The 22,257-nt window shown below is 55.2% G+C and overlaps 1 protein-coding gene across 4 annotated transcripts; it reads left to right on the forward strand.

The window, feature by feature from the left end:
* The first annotated feature begins 7,752 nt into the window (after positions 1-7,752).
* Adamtsl5 (ADAMTS like 5) lies at positions 7,753-14,670 on the forward strand. 4 transcript variants are annotated; one of them, XM_048341746.1, is made up of 14 exons: positions 7,757-7,963; positions 8,813-8,883; positions 8,986-9,088; positions 9,646-9,718; positions 9,825-9,916; positions 10,148-10,208; positions 10,336-10,444; positions 11,639-11,766; positions 12,191-12,302; positions 12,654-12,740; positions 12,863-13,026; positions 13,275-13,476; positions 13,551-13,622; positions 14,032-14,667. In XM_048341746.1, the coding sequence occupies exons 3-14, from the start codon at positions 9,033-9,035 to the stop codon at positions 14,331-14,333; spliced, it is 1,458 nt and encodes a 485-aa protein (XP_048197703.1). In that variant the 5' UTR covers positions 7,757-7,963; positions 8,813-8,883; positions 8,986-9,032; the 3' UTR covers positions 14,334-14,667. The 4 variants fall into 4 exon arrangements, with proteins under 4 accessions (XP_048197702.1, XP_048197703.1, XP_048197704.1 ...); XM_048341747.1 differs by having other exon boundaries at positions 8,817-8,883; XM_048341745.1 differs by lacking the exon at positions 12,191-12,302 and having other exon boundaries at positions 7,753-7,963; positions 9,618-9,718; positions 12,654-13,026; positions 14,032-14,670.
* The last annotated feature ends 7,587 nt before the right edge of the window (positions 14,671-22,257 follow it).

The raw sequence follows: 22,257 nt of genomic DNA on the forward strand, positions 1-22,257 counted from the left end.
GTGCTCTACCACTTCAGCCACAGCACCACTTCCGGTTTCCTGCTGGTTCAGTGGAGATAAGAGTCTCACAGACTTTCCTGCCCAGGCTGGCTTTGAACCATGATCCTCAGATCTCAGCCTCCTGCGTAGCTAGGATTAAAGGCATGAGCCACCAGCACCTGGCTCAGAGATTCTTATCTACAGTGAACCACCAAAAAGCTAGAAGTGGAGCTATGGCTCAAGTGGTAGAGCACTAGTTTTGAACAAAAAAGCTTAGGTACAGTGCCCAGGCCCTGAATTCAAGCCCCAGAACTAGCATCAAAAAAACAAAGTGAGCTTCCTCTGCATAGAAGCTGCTGGGACTTGCTCCACACCTACCACACGAAGACCTGTGTATCAGCTATGTGTGTGTGAGAGACACAGTCACAGCCCAGGCCTTGTAAAATGACAGCTGCTTAAAGTACCATGAAGAGGCTGAGTGTGGGGGCTCAGACTTCTCATTCCAGCTACTTGGGGAGCAGAAGTCAGAAGAACTGTGGTTTCAGATGAGCCCTGGCAAAAATGGGAGATCCTATTTGAAAAAATAACTAAAGAAAAAAAGGGCTGGCAGCAGGGCTGAGGCAGTAGAACACCAAACACAAGACCCTGAGTTCAATTCCAAGTACTCAAAAAAAATTAGTACTGAAAGAAGGTGGTTCTAGATTTAATCAAGTTCAGAAGCCATTGGCTTTGGCCTATAATTTGAAGCCAGCCTGGGCAGGAAAGTCTATGAGACTCTTATCTCCAGTTAACCACCAAAAGGCCAGCCATGGAGGTGCGGCTCAAGTGGCAGAGTGTTAGTTTTCAGGCCTTGAGTTCAAGCCCCAGAGCCATCTCACACACACACACACACACACACACACACACACACACACACACACACACAATTTAATCAGAGGATCAGAGGAAGTTTTAGAAGGGGGGGGAACTGAGCCAGTGAAGTTCTTTCCAGAAAGTAGCTGGCCCCAAAGTTACAAACTGTGAGTGTCCCAGAGTGGCTTGGAGCTGAAAGGGTGGTGGCTCCAGAGCCCCTGCCCCCCACCATCTGGTCCCCCAGGCTTCTGCGCCAGGGAGAGGTGCCAGGCAGAGCCCTGGTCCCAGGACTGGCAGCCAAATCAGTGGCACACAGGAGCTTCCTAGGGAAAGAAACGGGAGTTCCTGGCCCAAAGCCTGCAGCAACCAGCCTGTCAGCTGACGTCCACGGCTCTGAGACCAGTTCCCCCCACCTCTGCTGCCTGCTGGGGTTCTCTGGCTTGAATACCACATCAGAGCTGGGGGGGGGGGCTCCTGACCCCAGCCTGTGCCCTCTGAGAGAGTTCTCCCCCACTCAGACTCCTTGCCCAGCTTCCCCCTCCCCCCAACTTTGGCCTGGACTGCGGTCTCCCAGGGAGCAACTAGAGATGAAATCTCTACTCCCCAAAGGCCTCTGGCAGACTGTAAGGAATGGGGTAACTGTTGATGGGCACCGGGTCTCCTTTGGGGGTGACGGAATGTCTTTGAATCAGATAGAAAAGGGTTCATGTCACATTTGCGTGACCTAAATGCCACCAAGGGATGCGCTGCGAAGTGGTGAGTTTTCATGGCCCCCAATTTCCCCTATGTTGAAAAGAAATATGGCCTAGTGGCAAGAGCGCTTGCCTCGTATACATGAAGCCCTGGGTTCGATTCCCCAGCACCACATATATAGAAAACGGCCAGAAGTGGCGCTGTGGCTCAAGTGGCAGAGTGCTAGCCTTGAGCGGGAAGAAGCCAGAGACAATACTCAGTACTCAGTACTCAGGCCCTGAGTTCAAGGCCTAGGACTGGCCACAAAAAAAAAAAAGGAAAGCCAGGTGCCAGAGACTCAGGCCTGTAATCCCAGCTACTCAGCAGGCTGAGAGCTGAGGACTGGGGTTCAAAGCCAGCCAGAGCAGGAAAGTCCATGAGACTCTTATCTCCAATTAAATCACTGAATATGCAACCGTGGCTCAAGTAGTAGAGCACCAGCCTGGAGCAAAAAAAAAAAGAAGCCTAGGGACAGCACCCAGGCCCTGAGTTCAAGCCTCAGGACTGGCACACAGACACCCCCACCCCTACCCTCTCAACCTGCTGAGGGGAAACAGGAAACAGAGGCACAGCTATGCTATGCACTGGGGTGTCTGGCTATATTGTAAAAGGGGCAGCAGGCTGAGGGGTACCATGTGCCTGGGTGTTAGGCTGGATTCTCCACCCCCTCCCACTGGGATCTGGCTGCCCAGCCCGCCCTCCGCCCTCCCTGCCACCTCCAGGTCGTGGGCCCCAGTTCCCTCCCAGTTTCCATTCTTTTGCTGACCTGAGATAACTTTCCGGACTCAGCAGATTTCTCAGGAAGCTTTGCTCAAAATACCTGCTGCAGGTGGAAAGGGGCGGTTGCTGACCAAGCCGGCGACAGCAATTCCCCAGAGGATGCCTGGGCCCCTGCACACCTCAGCAGTGATCTGGGCCTCCTGCCCTTCCTCCTTGAACATATCCAAGTGGGACTGACTGTCAGTCACCTGACCCAGGCCAGCTCTGGGCTCCCACATGCCTGGGCTCGTGAGACCTCAGTGGGCTATGAAGGGCTCCAGGGACCTGCAGCCCAGGAGCTGAGGAAGCAGCAGCCCAAAGCCACGCAGGCCTGGGTGGGCACTGAGGCCACAGGGTCCAGCATGGAGGCCAGAGGGGAGGCCTGGAATCAGAGCTCAGGTCCCTCCCGAAACCACCACCTCGAGGACCAAGCCTTTCCATTTTTCAATGCCACTTGCCACACCTCCAGCCCTGCTTGGTGGTAGTTATTATTTTAGAAATAGTCTGGCTTTACCCCCACCCCCACCCCCAGGCTGGCTTTAATCCTTCAGATCTCAGCCTGCTGAGTAGCTAGGATTTCAGGAGGAAGTTACTAGTGCCTGGCTCTCCCCCATGCACTATCTTTCTAGGCTGAATTTTTCTGGTCATCCTTAGAGGCTGCCTCTTCCTTCTCCTGGGAACCCCTCTTTACTTCCCAGCAATGTTGTCTACACAAGTGCTTTAGCACTGACGGTGTTTATTGCCAATTTGCCACCAGATTCTTTGTTGGTCTTTGAATCTCCAGCACACTGACCTCACCTCAGGGCCTTTGCACGTGCTCTTCTACTTTACCTTTACTCCTTACCTCTGAACCTTCTTTTTTTGGGGGGGGCAGAGGCTTGAATTCATAGCCTGGGCTTTGTTTGCTGGAGGCTAGTGCTCTATTACTTGAGCCACACCTCCACTTCCGACTTTTTAACTTTCCTACCAGGGCTGGCTTTGAACCTCAATCCTCAGATCTCAGCCCCCTGAGTAGCTAGGATTACAGGCTGTGAGCCAGTGGTACTTGGCTCACCCCTGAATCTTCACCTTGTGCCTTGTCATAGTTGAGGCCACTTTGCCTAGGGGGTTACCCCACAATTCACTACCCTTGGTTCATGTCACTTACATTCTATTCCATCACAGTCTGCTGGTTTAATCTTTCTCTCTGCTGGTTTTCTGCCCAGAAAAGAAAAATTCCCACAGATACTGGGTCCAGCCTTGGTCCTGGCACCCTGCTATGTCCCCAGACTTGCTAAGTAGTAGCTTCCCAGTTCCTGTGGGTCGGGTAGGCATCTTGGGTATCCACTGCCTCACCCACCCCACAGGTGCTGCCGCTGCCGCAGGGAGCACACCCCGTCCCACCTCCTCTCCCTCCATTTTCTACTGCAGCACCGACCTCCAAGCCTGGGACATCGATCCCCTCCGGTCCTGTGGAAGGTGCTGCGTGAGCATCAGCACCAGTGGTTCATTTCCACAGGAAGTCTGTTTCCATCGAGCGAGTGTTTTCTAATTATGAGAGCAAGTCCAATGTCATGAGCCATCCTGGGACAGACAAGAGGACATTCATTGTTTGTTTGTGCTGGTACTGGGGCTTGAACTCAGAACCTCACCATCTGTTCTGGCTTTTTCACTCAAGGCTGGCACTCTACAACTTGGCATACCTGCACTTCTGGCTTTTTTGTGGTTAATTGAAAATAAGAGTCTCATGTATTTTCCTGCCCAGGCTGGCTTTGAACCAAGATATTCAGATCCCACCCTCCTATATATCTGGGATTATAGCTATGAGCCACCTGCGCTCGGCCTCTGAAGCCTCTTAATAAATTTTAAAGTGGGCCTGGGAATGTGGCTTAGTGGTAGAGTGCTTGCCTACCATGCATGAAACCCTGGGTTCCATTCCTCGGTACCACAGAAACAGAAAAACCTGGAAGTGCTATGGCTCAAGTGGAGTGCTAGCCTGAAGCAAAAGCTCAGGGACAGTGCCCAGGCCCTGAGTTCAAGAATTTATGCACTTTTAAGTGCATAAAGCCATGCTTTTAATGAAAAAAGCCATGTTCTTTTTTTTTTTTTTTTTTTTTTGGCCAGTCCTGGACCTTTGACTCAGGGCCTGAGCACTGTCCCTGGCTTCTTTTTGCTCAAGGCAAGCACTCTGCCACTTGAGCCACAGCACCACTTCTGGCCATTTTCTATATATGTGGTGCTGAGGAATTGAACCCAGGGCTTCATGTATAGGAGGCAAGCACTCTTGCCACTAGGCTATGTTCCCAGCCCCCAAGAGCCATGTTCTTAAGCTCCAGGGCCCTGAGCCCAGAGGCAGGCTAGTAAGGCTGAGCCTCAACACCCAGGCACCCCTATTTTTGTTCACTCTTCCTTAAGGAGGTGCTCCTGGCTAGAGCTCAGAGTAATGAACCCAGTTTACCCACTCCTCAGCCCACACAAAGAACCAGTGGGGACTGGGTGCCCATGGCTCAGGAGACAGAGATCTGAGGACTGCAGTTCCAAGTCAGCCTGGACAGGAAAGTCTGTGAGACTCTTATCTCCAATTAACCACCAGAAAACTGGACATGGATCTGTGGCTCTAAGTAGAGAGTGCTTGCCTTGAGCAAAAAAGGCAGGGACAGCACTAAGGCCCAGAGTTTCAAGCTCCAGGACTGAAAAAAAAAAGACCCAGGAAGGGAAGGGAAGCTGGAAGCCCCCTCCCTGGTCACTGAGAGCTGCAGCTCCAGCAGCAGAGCATCCTGCCTCTCCCTAACCTGTGCCGGACGGCACCTCAGAGCCACCTGGGGAACATGCTCTCTGCATCCTTCCATTGCGCCATCAGGAGTAAGAAGAGGCAGAACCCCACAACCCCCCCCTTTTTTTTTTATCTCCCCACTGGTCCTAGTCTTGAGCTCAGGGCTATAGTGCTGTCCCAGAGCATTTTTGCTCAAGGCTGGGACTCTACCACTTGAGCCACAGCTCCACTTCTGGCTTTTTAGTGATTGGTTGGAGATAAGGGTCTCATGGACATTTCCTGCCCAGGCTGGCAGGAAACCACAATCTTCAGATTTGAACCACAATCTTCAGATCTTAGCTCCCGAGTTGCTAGGAGGGCAGGTATGAGCTACTGGTACCTGGCTTCCCACAATTATTCTTATCCAGTCCAGGACTCAGTGCCTGCTCTATGCACTTCCCACAAGTGCTCAGCAGAGAGTCTCCACACTGCCTGCTCCCAGGTGCCCTCCTCTTATCCTCTCTATTCCTGCCAGTCAAGCTGAACGCCCCCCCCCCACCCCGGCCCAGCTCCTCAGAATCACCACTATGCCCACGAAGCTGGTCCCTGACCACTCTCTGTCCTCTCTCTGTGTGACAGTGGCATCTGCCACCCCTGCCCTGTCTGGCCTGCTCTTTTCCTGTCCTGGGGCCTCTGATACTCAGGCTCTGATTTCATCCAGGACCCAGATCTCCACATGCTATGATACCCACACACCCTACCGCAGGCAGACAGGCCCCACCCACCCCACCCCACTCCCCTCCTCAATTGGAGTGGCCCTTCAACTGCTGTAGATTTTGCCTCCAATGCTGTGCAGTGGTGGCTTGTGTCTGCCATCCTAGCTACATGGGAGGCTAAGATCTGAGGATCCCAGTTCAAAGCCAGTCAAGCCAGGAAAGTCCATGAGACTCTTATCTCCAATCAGCCAGCATAAAGCCAGAAGTGGAGGGGTGGTTTAAGTGGTAGAACACCAGCCTTGAGTGAAAAAGCCAAGCGAGAGCACAAGGCTCTGAATTCAAGCCCCAGTTCACACACACACACACACACACACACACACACACACACACGATTCTGCTTCCAAATAGGGCAGGAACTACCCACTGTACCCAGTTTAGTCCCAGTCCTCATCGCCTCCCGCCCCCTCAGCAGCCAGAGTTAGAGCAACCCCCATTGGCACTCCCGTCCTCTGCCTCCTCAGCCCACCTCACAGAACCCAGGCCTCTGGCTGCAGCACATGCTCACTCTGGCCAAGGCTGCCCTCCCCTCTCTGAGAGGGGGCTCCTGAGCTCCACCCTCCCCCTCCAATGGGCCTGGACATTTCTTCAAGCTTCCAGATGGGAAGCTGGGATTCCACACTCCTGGCTGCACACGGCTGTGCTGGCACAGGGAACTATGGTGTTCAGTAAGTGGCACTGGGTAGCTTTTTTTTTGGCCAGTTCTGGGCCTTGGGCTCAGGGCCTGAGCACCATCCCTGGCTTCTTCCCGCTCAAGGCTAGTGGGTAGCTCTTCTCTGAGCTGCTCCTGGCCTTGGACAGCTGGACAGACACTGGGGGGCCTCAAGGTGGATTTCCTGGGGCTCACACCTGTAATCCTAGATACTTAGGAGGCTGAGATCTTAGGATAGAGGTTCAAAGCCAACCCAAGGCAGAAAAGTCCATGTGACTTTTAACTCCAGTGAAGTGGCTCCAGTGGTAGAGAGCCACCCTTGAGTGAAAAGGCTCAGGTACGGCACCCGGGTCCTGAGTTCAAGTCCCAGGGCGGCTCATACACACAGGAAAGGTGGATTTCCTGGAAGAGGGGACACGGAAGCTGAGCCTGGGCCAAGCCTAGGGGACAGAGCACAGATATCCACCCTGGGTAACCCTCAGCTCGGCCGCCAGGGGGCCCCGTAGGGCGATGGCGAGAGAAGCTCGTGGGGCTGGTGGGGGCCGTGGGATGCCGGGACCGGCAAGGTGGGGTGCTGGGAGCGATTGGGGCATCCAAGTGGTTGCTGGTCCGAGCAGAAAGTTATGGTCCAGCCGACAGGCCCACGGGGAGTCCCTCTGATGGGACGGGGAAACTGAGGCTGGAGAGGGTGAGGCCAGGGCTCATCTCGTCCAGAAGTCGGGGAAGGCCCCTCCTGGCCCGGGTCTGGCTGGGGAGCGGCGCTGGCAGCTGGGGGGCGGGCAGGGGTGGGGTGTGGGGGGAGGCGGGGTGCGGCGCGCCCCGGTGACAGCAGCGCCCGGGAATGCGCCGCTGGGAGGGTCTCTCCACCACCACCACCACCCCCCGCGCCCGGCCCCGCGGCGAGCTTCTTCCCCGTGCGCTGGGGGCCCCGCATGGGGGACGAGGTGGGGTGCACAGGCCCAGGGCGGGGGAACCCCGAGATAGGCAGGAAGGGATCGGGCGCGCCGATGTCCCCACCCTGGCTCAGGGAAGACTCCCCGCCCCGCGGCAGGGGTCGCAGGCCCGGGGCCCGCGGTTAGGCGGCGGCGCCCGGACGCCCGGGTCCCCGCGCACGGCGACCTCCGCGCACGGCGACCTCCACGCGCGCATTCCCGGGCCCTGAGCGCGGCGCCCGGAATAGCAGCCCCGGGTCGGGTGGAGGGGGGCCGGGCCCCGCGTGCCACCTCCCCCCCCCCCCCCGCCCTGCTTCCCAAGGTCGCAGACGCCGCCGAGCTCCCGTCGGGCAATCAGCACCCTGCCCGGGATCCGGCCGCGCGGGGGCGCACGGGCCGCCAACCCTCGGGACCCCGGCCTGGGCGCGTCCCGGAGGCTCCGGCCGGGAGGGGCGGCCCGAGCTCCCACACCCACACCTCGGGCCCCGCCGTTTCCGCTCGTCCTAGGGCCTCCCGGGGAGCCCGGAACCGCTGCCTGGGCTCTACGCAACCGGTAAGTCCTTCTACCTATCCTACCACCATCCCTGCCAGGTGACCTCACAGTCTTTGCTCTCCCGGGTGTCCGGCGGGCGGAGGATCGATGAAGGCAGTAATTTCCCAGAGAGTGAGCTCGGTGATCACACTCCTCCCAGGGGAAACTGAGGCCCAAAGATCTGGCTTGCTCTGAGATGGCGATGCCAGTCAAGCCAGCCGGGGGGGGGGGGGGAGGGGGGACTTCTTTGGGAGTTAGAGCAGTGGGCGGGTAGTCTTTGCGACGCCACCCCCACCCCACCCCCGGTGGCCCAGGCCCCGGCGTCCATGGCCGCTAAGCCCCCTTCCCCAGCTTAGCTGTCAGTCCCCGTGGCTTCCTGCTTCCTAGGCCGGCGCTGCTGGGACTCACAGCGGGGTGGGGACCAGGCAGGTCACCCAGCTGTGGGTCAGAGGGCAGCGCCCACACTGCTCCTTCCACCAGCCTTGGGTACCCCAGGCACTAAAAGTGCCCCAAAGGGCAGGGTGTCAGAGCCAGAGCAGCTGGGTACCGGCGAAGCAGAGGCAGGCCGCGGGTCCAGGGGAGCCCAGCGTTCCCACACCTGGGGCTCGGTATGGCGTGGGCTGCCTTTGAGCCCGTACCCACTGTCCTTGAGGCTGCTTGGGCAGGCGCCTGGCCCTCGCCCCAGAAGGGACGGCCACAGACCTTCCTTCCTCCTTCGTCTTGTTCAGGCCTTGATCACGAGGAGGGCGTGGGTGTCTGTGGGTATCAGAGTGACTTCATCCCTCTCTGCAGCTGGGACAACTGGGGAAACTGAGGCCCCAGCTGCCTCCTTTTCCCTAGTTAGGCTCATCTCCCCCTTTTCCTCCCCAGGCAGGCCACTGGGCACTCCCTCCCACACCCTCTGCAGTGAGACCATGAGGCCACGACTGGACGGGGGCCAGGTCACCCCTCCCTGTCTCCCTGATCCTGGGACTGCCTCAGTCAGAGGAGGGGAGGAGGGGACTTAGCATCGGACTCAACCCCACTGGCCACGCCCTCTGCAGGGTCTCCTAGAGTCCTGGAGTGAGTCCAGCCGGTCTGCAGTGCGCAAATGGGGAAACTGAGGTCCGGAGCAGCGGAATGGCTGGTCCCTGGCCACACAGGAAGGTAGAAACGTTGATGACAGGGAGAATGACGAGGGGGCCCATCTGTGCAATGATTCCTTCAACCATCAAACACTGGTTAAGTGCCTTTGGTGTGCCAACCGTGACAGCAAACAGTAAAATTCATACTCTGTTGGAGTCAATCAACCCCTCGAAACTTTCCTGCAGTCAGGCGGTGGTGGCGCACGCCTGTCATTCTAGCTACTCAGGAAGCTGAGATCTGAGGATCATGGTTCGAAGCCAGCCTGGGCAAGAAAGTCCAGAAAACTGGAAGTGGTTCAAGTGGTAGGGCACTTGCCTTGAGTGAAAGAGCTCAGGGACAGCACCCAGGCCCAGAGTTCGAGCCCCACGACCAACAACAAAACCAAAATACAAAACTTTCCTGCAGGGAGGGGTGGGGGCTACAATCGCGTCCGATCTTTTCAGAGATGGCAAAGGAGCTCAGAGAGGTTTAGCTACTGTTTAATGTCTGGCTACTGTGTAGCCAGGCCGGGCAGAGATGAGGTTCAACTCCCTCCTCCTGCTGCCACCAGTTGCATAGAGCCCCCTCGATCCCCCCAGACCTCGTCTCTTCCAGAACCTCCTGCTTTTGCTGTGGACCCTCTTCAGCTGTAGTTTGGGGGGCAGTGCTCAGGTAAGTGGGAAGCAGAAGCCCAGGGACAGAAAGGACGTGGCCAGCAGTGTGTGAGGACTTTATCTTGTCTCCAGGCTGCCTGACCCGCCTCTGTCTCCCCAAGTAGGGTCCAGGGGAGTGGACACCGTGGGGATCCTGGAGCCGCTGTTCCAGCTCCTGCGGGCGGGGCGTCTCAGTGCGAAGCCGGCGCTGCATCCGGTAAGGTGGGAGGGCTTGCCCTGGGGCCCCGGGGCTCCAGGCTCCGTCCCCACTGACCCAGACCACGCCCCTCGCGGGGCTGGCCTCACCCCCTGCCTGCCCACACACGCCGTGCCCTTTAATCCCTGGGACCCAGCTGGAATGCGGGTGGGGCTGGTGGGGGCGGAGGGTGGACTGGGCTGAAAGTCCCGGGGGGTTCTAGCCATGCACAGGCCACCCTGCTCCCCTCAGATTCCCCGAGGAAGACCCGTGCTGGGGGGACAGCCATGAGTACCGCCTCTGCCAGCTGCCGGTAAGCTGGGTTCACCTCCCAGTCTACCCAGAATCCCTCTCACTTACCCACATGCGTTTCAAATATGCGTTGCCAAGTTCAGATTCTCTGGGCTCCTGGCCACTGACCCACCTGCCTCTATCCCCAGGAATGTCCCCTCGGGGCCGTGCCCTTCCGAGACATACAGTGTGCACTCTACAATGGCCGCCCTGTCCTGGGCACGCAGAAGACCTACCAGTGGGTGCCCTTCCACGGGGGTGAGTAACCTAACCTTTGGTCAGAGCTGGTCCAGGAGGAGAAAGAGGGAATCGGAGACCTGCACAGAGATGGGGATGCTAGCACTGGGGCTTTGAAGGCTGTGTAGGAGCTGGTGAAGTAGAGCAAGAAGCGGTGACAGAACGAAGCAGGGTCCATTCTGCACCAGGCCAAACACCAGGCTGAGGATTTGCCCAGTGCTGTATCCAGAGGCCAACAGTTCTCAAACTTATCTCAGTGGTAACAGGAAATGTCGCACTGAGCTGAAAATAGGGAGTTATATAACTGGGTGCCCGGGGCAGCACGCCTCCAGATTGAAGGGAGACTGGCAGCTTCAAACACTATACTGGAGACACACAGATAAGAAAAGCCTGGAATGGGGAAGAGTTGCACCTGTCAGCCTCTTGAGCAGGTTCCCTGTCTCTTTCTTGCTTTTGCCCTGAGAATGGAAGGAACCCTGTGGGCATCCCACCCCCCAACAGAGGCCCGCCTCGACCAGCTCCTGATCTGATCAGACAGTCAGACATCCAAGCCCAGCGGGGTGGAGAGCCCAAGTTTGACTGGAATCGGGGCTGTGCGCCTGAGGGGGCGATCCCACAGCCCATTTGGCTCTTCTGCGCTTCTGCCAAACATGAGGGAAACTGAGCACAGGCTACATGTTACTCAGTTCCAGGCAGGCTTTTTACTGGGTCTGAATGGAATGGGATGGATGACTGAAATAAAAGGGCCTGAGATGCGGGGCAAGTCCTGGAAAAAGAAGGCAGGAGGTGGGGGTTTCAGGAGGGGCAGGACCTAGGGAGATAAAGAGGCAGGGCCTGAGTAGGAGAAGCAAGAGCATGGTACTGGGCCGAGTACTGAGTTCTGCCTGGTGTTGTCCCAGACCTGGCAACAGTGTCTAGCATAACAGTAGGTGTTTGGAGTCAGTGTGGAACACTGAAGGAAGGAAAGAACAATGGTAAGGAGGTTAATTAAAATGGATAGCACGTACCAACCTCCAATGTCAAGACTAGACATGAGTCTAATCCGGAGGACTTGCTTGGGAGAGACTGCCATGACAGGAGGCAGAGTTGGCTGAGTTCCGGACCTGGCTCTGCTTCAGCCTCGAGGTATAGCTTTGGCAGAACCTCTTGGTCTCATTTGCTCAAGGAGGTTGGGGGACTGCAACCCCAGCTCACCCCACTCCTCTCACCCTCCAGCGCCCAATCAGTGCGAGCTCAATTGTCTGGCCGAGGGGCATACCTTCTACCACAGCTTTGGCCGCGTCCTGGATGGGACTCCCTGCACCCCAGGAGCCCAGGGTCTCTGCGTGGCTGGCCGCTGTCTCGTAAGGATTCGTCAGGCCCCGCCCCCACGCCCCAGCCCCTCTCTACCTGGCCCCGCCCCGCCCATCCAGGCCTGATCCCTTTTTCTTTTCTTGGTTGGGAGGTTTGAACCCGGGACCTGGGCACTGTCCCTGAGCTTCTTTTGCCCAAGGCTAGGGGCTCTACCACTTGAGCCACAGCAACAGCCATTGCCGGGTTTGGAGTGGCTCAATGGAGATAAGAGTCACAGGGGGACTTTTCTGCCCAGGCTGGCTTGGAACCACGATCCTCAGATCTCAGACTACTGAGTAGCTGGGGTTACAGGCGAGAGCCACCCGCGCCTGGCTGGGCCCGGTCCTTTCAACCCCCAGTCCCCGCCTACCTCCTTCCCCTCCCCGCCAGCCCCGTCCGAGCCCATGAACCCCGCGCGTGTCCCCGACTCTTTAGAGCGCCGGCTGTGACGGGGTGTTGGGCTCGGGCGCCCTCGAGGACCGATGCGGCCGCTGTGGTGGTGCCAATGATTCTTGCCTCTTCGTGCAGCGCGTGTTCCGTGACGCCGGTGACCGCCCCGCCCCGTCCCGTCCCGTCCACGTCCAGTCCCAGGCTTTACCTCGGGCGCGGACCCTTTAACCAGTCAAGGCCCCGGAAGCAAAGGCCCAGGATGATTGGGCAGCCTGAGGCCCAGCCCCTCTCAACCATCATCCTGATTGGCTATTACTAGATAGTCCCACCCTCCCCGGAAGAGATCGCATTTCCACCCTTTCCCCGCCGTTTAGCGCCAAGCGTGACTCCAGTGACTCGCGCGGGCCGTGGCCAGTTGCCTTCTCAAAGTATCTCATTTAATACTCAAATCTCCACTCAAGCACCACCCCTCGCGGGCACCCCAATGTCCTCCTGTCGTCCCGCCCAGGTGCCTACGCCGGCTACTGGAACGTGACCCTGATCCCCGAGGGCGCCAGACACATCCACGTAGCCCAGCGCAGCCGCAACCACCTGGGTACCGTGCAGTCGAAAGTGGGAGGCGCTGGTCCCTGGTTGCAGCTTGGGGAGTGGTGGGGAAACTGAGGCCCGGGGTAGTGGGAACGGGGTGTGCGGGTTCCCAGAACACTTCCCTTGCAGCGCTGGTGACGGGCGACGGGCGGTACGTGCTCAACGGGAACTGGGCGGCCAGCCCGCCCGGCACCTACGAGGCCGCGGGCACCCACGTGGTCTACATCCGGGCCCCCGGGCCCGAGGAGACGCTGCACGCCGCCGGGCCCACCTCCCAAGACTTGCTCCTGCAGGTGCGGGCGGGGCCTCCGGGCCGGGAGGTCGGGGGTCATAGGTCAGCATCCGGGGACTGAGTCTCCGGAGGGTGAGACTTGGGTTAGTCAGTGAGAGGAAGGAGGCTGGGACGGATGAGGCGGGCTGGCCTGCGGGGAGGGGATCCGAGGGGGGACGCGGGGGCGAGAGGGTCCCGTGGAGGAGGCGCAGGGTGTCCCTGCAGCCCAGCTCCTTGTCACCCCCACCCCGCCTGGTCCTCCCCCTCCAGGTCCTCCTGCAGGAGCCCAACCCCGGGGTGCAGTTTGAGTTCTGGCTCCCTCGGGAGCGCTATGGCCCCTTCCAGGCGCGGGCGCAGACTCTGGGCTGGGCCCTGCGGCAGCCTCAGCCCCGGGAGGTGGAGCCCCGGCCTCCGGATCCTCCCCCAGCCGCCCGGGCCGCCGTCCCCACGAGGGCCCCGACCTTGGTCCCAGGTGAGGTTCGAAGGGCCGGAGAGGGGAAGGCAAGGGGAGTGACCTCTACCCCTCACAGCACTTTCCCCCCGCAGACCCCTGTCCACCGTGCCCCGACACCCGCGGTCGCGCCCACCGGCTGCTTCACTACTGCGGCAGCGACTTCGGTGAGACCCCGGTCCCCCCCCCCCCCCCCAGCCTCGATTAACTACATCTTTGGTCCCTGATCTGATGACCTCTGACCTCATTTGACACCTTTTTATTTTGTCGTGCCAGCCCTGGGACTTGAACTCAGGGCCTGGGTGTTGCCCCTGAGCTTTTGTACGCAAGGCTAGCGCTCTACCGCTTGAGCCACAGCTCGGCTTCCACCTTTTTGCTGGTTATCCTAGTCTCAAGGACTTTCCTGCCCAGGCTGGCTCGGAACTGTGAACCTCAGATCTCAGCCTCCTGAGTAGCTGGGATTGCAAGTGCCAGGCTCCTATTTGACTCACTGGTGGGACTTCTAACCTAGCATTGATCCCTGACTTGACCCGGATGCCTGGCTTCTCCTGACCCTAGTCCTGGCCCTGCCCACAGTGTTCCAAGCCCGAGTGCTGAGCCGCCACCACCAGGCCCAGGAAACCCAGTATGAGGTTCGAATCCTGCTGATTTATAAGAACCGATCACCACTACGGACTCGAGAATATGTATGGGCACCAGGCTACTGCCCCTGCCCACCTCTGGCTCCCCATCGAGAGTACCTGCTGGCTGTCAGGCGCCTTGTCAGCCCTGATGGCACACAAGACCGACTGCTGCTGCCCCATGCTGGCTATGCTCGGCCCTGGAGCCCGGCTGAGGACAGCCGGGCACGACTGGCCTCCAGGCGCTGTCCTCTCTGAACCTCTAGAAGATGCCTTCACCATACACAGCAAGACTGACTGACCTCAAACTCAATGAAGCATTTCCTTTCTCTGTGGCTCACCCTCACCCAGGAAATTCAAATAGCTCCCATCTGCAGAGCCATGTCATTTCCCTGCCCCACAGACACCTTTGCATACAGTTGGATCCGTTGTCACAGACAGATAGGCCCTGGTGACAATATATACTAAGAGTGAGATGCGAACTCATTTCCCTTCCATTTTGGCTGCCAGGAATCTCAAACCTTTTCTTTTTTGGCCAGTCCTGTGGCTTGAACTCAGGGTCCGAGCACTGAGCTTCTTTTTGCTCAAGGCCACTTGAGCCACAGCACCACGTTCTGTGTATGTGGTACTGAGGAATTGAACCCAAGGTTTCATGCATGCCAGGCAAACACTCTACCACTGAGCCACATTCCCAGCCTCCTCGTAGCTATTATTTTGCAGTCAGAAATGCGTGTTTTAATTCTCCTTGCCTCAAACTCACTTGCTTAGTCATGCGTAAGCATGTCCAAGAGAAAGACATATCTACCGAGACATTCTAATGTTTTTATTTCTCCATCTTTTCCTGGGCTCCATGAAGATCCTCACTCTGACTCACTTTGTGTGCTCATATTTCTGTCACACACACACACATCCCTCATGCATTCACAGACTGTGTCGCATTCACAGACTGTGTCACAAACAGGCGTACCTTTTGGAAGACATGCTTACAAAGACACTATAGTCTACTAATTTCCATCTTTGGTCCTGGCTACTAGGAGGCTCACATAATCTTGACCTCTAGCTGAGTTTCCTTCAGTCAACAGACTGAGCTTTCTTTTTAATTAAGTTTTCCAAAATATTGCAATTGCATATATTCAGAAACTTGTCATCCTGGGGTCATAGTCACTCAGTGTCACCTGCCATTGCCTCCCTGCATACCTAACCTGTCTCCTTTGTTGTTGTTGTTGTTTGCTCAAGACTGGTGCTCTGCCACTTGAACCACCGCTCCACTTCAGGCTTTTTTGCTGGCTAACTAAAGTTAAGAAGTCTCACAGAATTTTCTTGCCTGAGCTGGCTTTGAACCTCAATCCTCAAATCTCAGCCTTCTGATTACAGCCATGAGCCACGGGTGCCTGGCCCAGCTTTTTTCTCCTTGGTCCCAGTTGCTCCTCCTGGCCATCACTTCTTTTTTTCTTTCTTGCTGACCACTGACTGCAGTTGCCCCCTCTAGGGACAGCTGGTAGGTAAACAGCAGGGTGAGAGGACCGGAGCAGCTAACATAAAGGGAATTGGCCAGGGTGGTGTGCCACAGGACCCAGCCCCTTCCCTTGCAAGGGACCTCAGGCCTGTATGTCTCCTTTAAGCCCCTTCTGGCTCTGACTGGGGAGATGGTCCTCTCCTTCATCCCTCCATTCCGGCATTCCTGAAGTGAGTATTTATTGAGCACCTGCAGTATGCCAAGGACCCAGTAGTCCGTGCAATAACCCAGGTCCTCAGTAAGCAGGCACTTGGTGTGTGGCTGCAAGCTGGAGTTGCCACAGCCCCTGCTTCCCAATCTTTGTTTCCACATAGCATCATAATAATTTTAGCTTAGAAGTCGTGGCTTCCACACCTATTCCTTTTTTTTGGGGCCAGTCCTGGGGCTTGGACTCAGGGCCTGAGCACTATCCCTGGCTTCCTTTTTGCTCACTCTACCACTTGAGCCATAGTGCCACTTCCAGCCTTTTCTATATATGTGGTGCTGAGGATTCGAACCCAGGGCTTCATGTATATGAGGCAAGCTCTGTTGCCACTAGGCCATGTACTCAGGCCCGCCCCCTCCCCCCCCCCCCCCCCCCCCCCAGCTTCCCAATCTTGTCCCTGGGGCTAGGCCAATTCCGGACGGGTGGTGCCTTTGCGCCCCCTGGTGGCAGAACGAGGGACAACGGGCTTCAGGTAACCCAGCTGTCCAGCCCCTAGGGACCTGTGGTTGCTTTCCAGGACCATTTCTTTCCCTTTCACACCTCAGTTTCCATCCTCTTGGGTCCCCACAGCTGCCCTCTCTGCTTCTGCGGGTTGGGATAAATCAGGGAATGGAGATTCCTCAGCCATTGAGCCCGGGAAGACAAGGCCTGCAGCAGCAGGGTCCACACCATCAGCCCCTGGGCTGTGTCTGTGATGCAGAACAAGACAGAGAAGTGAGGACGGGCTGGGTCTAGTGGGAGGCTGTCTTGGCTTGCCTCTGTAACTATTGTCATTTCAGAACTCAGATTCAAGCCGGGTAGGCACCAGTGACTCGCCTGTAATCCTAACTACTCCTCTGGAAGCTGAGATCTGAGGATCTCACAGTTCAAAGCTAACCCAGGCAAGGTCTGTGAGACTCATCTCCAGAAACCACCAAAAGAACCAGAGGAGGAGCTGTAGCTCAAATGATAGAGTGCTAGCCTTGAGCAACAATAACAAAAAGCTCAGGAACAGTGTCCAGGTACTGAGTTCAAGCCCCAGGACTGACACAAAAAGAGAAATCAGAACTAGACCCAGCAGCAGAATGATCCTTGCGACCACACTGGTAATAAAAGTCATGGTTTTCTGGCTTTAGAACAATCTAATAAAGAGGGGGAGGGGCTGGGGATATGACCCAGTGGCAAGAGTGCTTACCTCCTATACAAGAAGCCCTGGGTTCAATTCCTCAGCACCACATATACAGAAAACGGCCAGAAGTGGTGCTGTGGCTCAAGTGGCAGAGTGCTAGCCTTGAGCAAAAAGAAGCCAGGGACAGTGCTCAGGCCCTGAGTCCAAGCCCCAGGACTGGCAACAAAAAAAGAGAGGGAAAATACCTAATACTGAAGATACTGAAACCAGCATGACATCATTCTTATCCAGCAAGAACAGAGTGATCTGTGTCATTGGTTACATTATAAGCAATAAAATTGAAGATAACAATGCCATGTGCTGGTGCCTCATGACTGTAATCCTAGCTACATGGGAGGCTGAGATCTGAGCCTCGAGGTTCAGAGCCAGTCTGAACAAAAAGTCCATGAGACTATCTCCAGTTAACCACCAAAAGCTGGAAGCGGGGCTGTGGCTCAAAGTGCCCTTGAGTGAAAATGCTAAGGGACAGCACCAGATCCTGAGTTCAAGCCTCAGTTCTGGCACCAAAAAAAATAAAAATAAAGTCCAGCCAGATGTCAGTGGCTCACACCTGTAATCCTAGCTACTTAAGAGGCTGAGATCTGAGGATCCCAGTTCAAAGGCAGCCCAAGCAGGAAAGTCTGTGCAACTGATCTCCAGTTAACCACCAGAACATTGGAAGTGGTGCTGTGACTCAAAGTGATAGATCGCTAGCCTTGGGCAATAAAGCTTAGAGACAGCACCCAGATCCTGAGTTCAAGTCCCACGATCAACACCAAGCAAATAAAGTCAAATAATGAATATGGTGAGTTTGTGACTTTTATTTGTGTAAAACAGAAGGAAGAACAGCAATCACTCCATTAGCCCAGGATATTTCCTAGAGAAGGAGCTTGTAGTTCATACCGGTCATTCCAGCTAGGGAACAGTGACTCTGGCAAAAACTCAAGAAGCCTCAATCCAATGAATAAGCAGCTGGGCATAGCTGTAGATGCCTGTCATCCCAGCTACACAGGAGACATAGATACAGCTGCCATGGTCCAGGCCACTCTAGGTGAACATGTGGAAGTAAAATATAGCTAAGCATAAAGGACAGAGTATGGCTCATGGCAAATCACCACTACCCCCTGAGGAAAGAAATTTTTTATTAGTAACATTGAAAAATTCAAGCTGGTGGTGTCAATGGTAAGCACATGGAGTTTGTACATGTGATGTACATAGATAGACAGATAGATAGATAGATAGATAGATAGATAGATAGATAGATAGATAGATATTTGTATGCCATTCCTGGAGCCTGGAGCTTGAACTCAGCCTGGGAGCTATCCTTGAGCTTTTTTTACTCAGGGACATTCTACCAGTGGCATCCTACCACTTGATCCAGACCTCTACTTCCAGCTTTTTGCTGGTTAACCAGAAATAAGATCTTTCAGACTTTCCAGCCCAGGCTGGCTTTGAACTGCAATCTTCAGATGTCAGCCTCCTGAGGATTACAGGCATAAGTCACCACCTGGGTTTGAGATCAAATCTTGCTTTGCAGCCGAGGTTGGCTTTAGCCTCTGAAGTGCTAGGATGACAGGCATGTGCCACATTGGTTGCCCAGCTATTATTAACTCTCTCTAGACATCTTGTCTCCTGCAGCCTGCCTGGGGCTGGCTCCTGCATACCCATCTCAGTCACCAGGTACGAGGGTACCAGGTTGTGAGAGGGCAGGAAGGCTGTGTGCCCTCACAGGCACAGTGTGGTCTGTCTGTTACAGCCCGCAGGCATTTGGAGATGCCATGGAGCTGTGGCTGTGGAGGCTTGAATGCAGCCTGTGACGATCACCTCACTTGGTAAAAGATGTAATTAAAACTACTAAGATGAGGCAATCCTGGATTAGCATGGTCCTAAGTCTAATGACAAATGTGTCATAAGAGACACCCATGCCAGGCATGCTGGCTCATGTCTGTCATTCTAGATACTACTCTGGGAAAGATCATGGCTTGAAACCAGCACAGACAAAAAGAAAAAAAAATAACCTCAAAATTTGAAAGAGCTCATCACAATAGCTGGGTATGTTGGCATGCCCCTGCCATCCCAGCTACAGTGGGAAGCAGGGCTCTGGTGGCCCATGCCTGACATCCTAGCTACTCAGGACGCTGAGATCTGAAGATGTTGGTTCAAAGCCAGCCCTGGCAGGAAAGTCCATGAGACTCTTATCTCCAATTAACCACCAGAAAACTGGAAGTGTCACTGGGGCTCAAATGGTAGAGCACTACTAGCCTTGAGCTGAAGAACTCAGGGACAGCCCAGGTCCAGAGTTCAAACCCCAGGACCAAAAAAAAAAAGAAGAAAAGAGCAGGGTGCTGGTAGCTCATGTCTGTAATCTTAGTCAGGAGGCTAGATCTGAGGATCAAGGTTCAAAGCCACTTGGAGCAAGAAAGTCCATGTGACTTTTGTCTCCAATTAGCCGGCAAAAAGCTGAAAGTGGAGCTGTGGCTCAAGAAGTAGAGCACCAGCTTTGAGCAGAAAAATTTAAGGGAGAACACAAGATACTGAGTTCAGGCTTCTGTATCATTCAGAAAGCACAGAAAGATGGTGAGAAGAGAGAGAGAGAGACAGAGACAAGTACTGAGGTTCAAGCCCTTATTTCAAGCCCCAGGCCTGGCAAAAAAAAAAAAAAAGAGAGAGAAAACTAGAAATGAGGTATGTGTCAGGGGTCCCTGGGAGGGGTGGTCATATGAGCATGTTGTGAGCAGCCCTGATTGAGTCTGGAGCAGCTGGGTCCTGTTCCCTATTGTTGTTCCCTGTTGTTTATTTTCCTCACTGGTCTTGAGGCCTTGGTACTATCCCTGAGCTTTTTTGCTCAAGGCTCACACATTGCCATTTGAGCCGCACCTCCACTTCAGGTTTGGGTGGCCAATTGGAGAGTTCTACAGACTTCCTGCCTAGGCTGGCTTTGAACCTCAAGCCTCAGATCTCAGCCTCCTGAGGAGCTAGGATTACAGGCATGAGCCACCAGTGCCCCCGATGCCTGTTTGCTTAAATTTGAAACAAACCATGAGAAGTTAAAGGTCAAGATTTCCATCCGGTGAGACAGGGTGTGTGTGTGTGTGTGTGTGTGTGTGTGTGTGTGTGTGTGTGCGTGTGTACCAGGACTGGGGCTTGAACTCAGAGCTTTGCCTTTTCCAATTGAGGCTGGTGTTCTACCACTTGAGCCATTCCTCGACTTCTGGCTTTTTGCTGGCTTACTGGAAATAAGTCTTGTGGACTTTCCTGTCCAGGCTGATTTCATACTTGTGATTTTCAGGTCTTAGCCAAGATGACAGGCCTGAGCCACCAGTGGTAGTGGTAGCTTGTGCCCTTGCAAAGAGTACACCTGTTGCCCCATACCTCATTCCTGGGGTGGTCAGATCCCATTCTCTAAATGAGCTGGGCTCAGAGATTCTAGCCTCCATCTTGGACAGGAGCCACATCAGGGAGGATTAATGACTCCTACTTGATAAATCTACCCTTCCTAGTAAAGGCCAAAGTCCTCCCTCCCCAGGGCTCCCCTGCTCTCTTCACACCAGGGTCCTCTCTACCCAAGCCACCCCTCACTGCTCCTCCTACACACCAGCCTCAGTCCTGGCCCCAGGACTTCATGTGTGAGAGGGTCTGGCTTCCTGGAATGTTCTTGTTTCCAAGGGAAGCTGGCAAGTGTCATTCAGTGCCACATGGTGAGGGCCCCTCTCTTATGTACGACCCAGGCCAACTCACTACATGCTCTTCTCTCAGCTGCATCTCTCCCCTATTATCCATTTCCTATCACCAAATTTTTTTTGTTCTGGTACTGGGGCTTGAACTCAGGGCCTGGGCGCCATTCCTGAGCTTATTTGCTCAAGGCTAGTGTTTTACCGCTTGTGCCACACCTCCACTTCTGGCTTTCTTGTGTGTTTTTAAATGGAGATAATTGGAGTCTCATGGACTTTCTTGCCTGGGCTGGCTTTGAACTGAGCTGCTCAGATCTCAGCCTCCTGAGTAGGTAGGATGACAGACGTGCGCCACCAGCACCTGCCCTCCTTTTTACCTTTGCTGGTTGTCAGAGCCATGGTGGCTAAAAAAAAAAGAGAGAGAGAGAGAGAAGATACTGCCTGGGTCCACATACACCCTGGCAGATCCCACGAATGCTGCTCTGCCTCCTTGCTGGACCTTGGGCTGCCAGCAGAGTGTGGTGGGCAGGATGAATTGCTCCTCCCAAGATCTGCCTTTCAGCCTAGCCATCTTCCTGCCCAGGTAGAAGCCTCAGGTGTGTGGGATGGAGGCCTGGGGCCTTCCAGTGCTGCTGCAGGAGTCCCCACTTCCCCCAGCCCCTCCCCCTCCCCACCTCTACGGGTCCTTCCCACATAGTACTTGAGTTCTTTCTGCACAGTTGCAGGGGGGGTTCCAAGTGAGGGGTGTGAGGGGTGTATGTGTGTGTGTGTATGTGTGTGTACGTGCCAGTACTGTGTTTTTTTGGTGTGTGTGTGTTGTTGTTTTTTTTTTTTTTGCCAGTCCTGGGGCTTAGCTCAGCCTGAGCACTGTCCCTGGCTTCTTTTTGCTCAAGGCTAGCACTCTACCACTTGAACCATAGCGCCACTTCTGGCCGTTTTCTATATATGTGGTGCTGGGGAATCGAACCCAGGTCTTCATGTATATGAGGCAAGCACTCTTGCCACTAGGCCATATTCCCGGTACTGTATTTTAAACTCAGGGTCTTCTGTTCTTGCTTGGCTTCTTTGTTCACTGCTCTTGCTCTACCACTTAAGCCACAGTGCCACTTTGGGGTTTTTTGGCTAACGAGATAAGAGTCTCACAGACTTTCCTGCTCAGGCTGGCTTCGAACTGCAATCTTCGGGTCTCAACCTATGAGTGGCTAAGATTACAAGTGTAAGCCACAGGTGCCTGTTTTCTAAGGTGTTTTGAGGAAGGAGGTTCAAAGGACTGTACCTGACACAAGTCCAGGAGGTAAGGGAGAAAACAAGTTAAGGACAGGGATTTCCTGGGCTTGGATTTGTCTTGGCCCTTGGTAAGACCTGGAGTTAGTAAACTTGCCTCACTGGGCTTCAGTTTCCTCCTCTGTAAGACCACATGTTCAGAGCTCATGCCTAACAGCCCCTACCCAACCCCAGCCCAGATGACACAAGAGTCTGGGCGGGTGACTTTATTCTGAGCCCCATCAGGCCAGATGTTTCAGATGGGAGCACCAATGAGCCAGGTGTTTCAGGTAGGAATTTCAGTGGGCCAGGTGTTTCAGGTGGGGTTCCTAGAGGGCCAGATGTTTCAGTCGGGATTCCCAGGGCCAGATGTTTCAGGT

This window comes from Perognathus longimembris, chromosome 3 (genome assembly GCF_023159225.1).
Source record: "Perognathus longimembris pacificus isolate PPM17 chromosome 3, ASM2315922v1, whole genome shotgun sequence".
In the NCBI taxonomy this organism is placed as follows: domain Eukaryota; kingdom Metazoa; phylum Chordata; class Mammalia; order Rodentia; family Heteromyidae; genus Perognathus; species Perognathus longimembris.

Coding starts and splice junctions, on each gene's coding strand:
- Adamtsl5 (XM_048341745.1), top strand. CDS start 9,062: ATGGCTGGTCCCTGGCCACACAGGAAG. Junction 13,027..13,274: donor CCCAAGACTTGCTCCTGCAG/GTGCGGGCGGGG, acceptor CTCCCCCTCCAG/GTCCTCCTGCAGGAGCCCAA. Junction 13,623..14,031: donor CTACTGCGGCAGCGACTTCG/GTGAGACCCCGG, acceptor CCCTGCCCACAG/TGTTCCAAGCCCGAGTGCTG.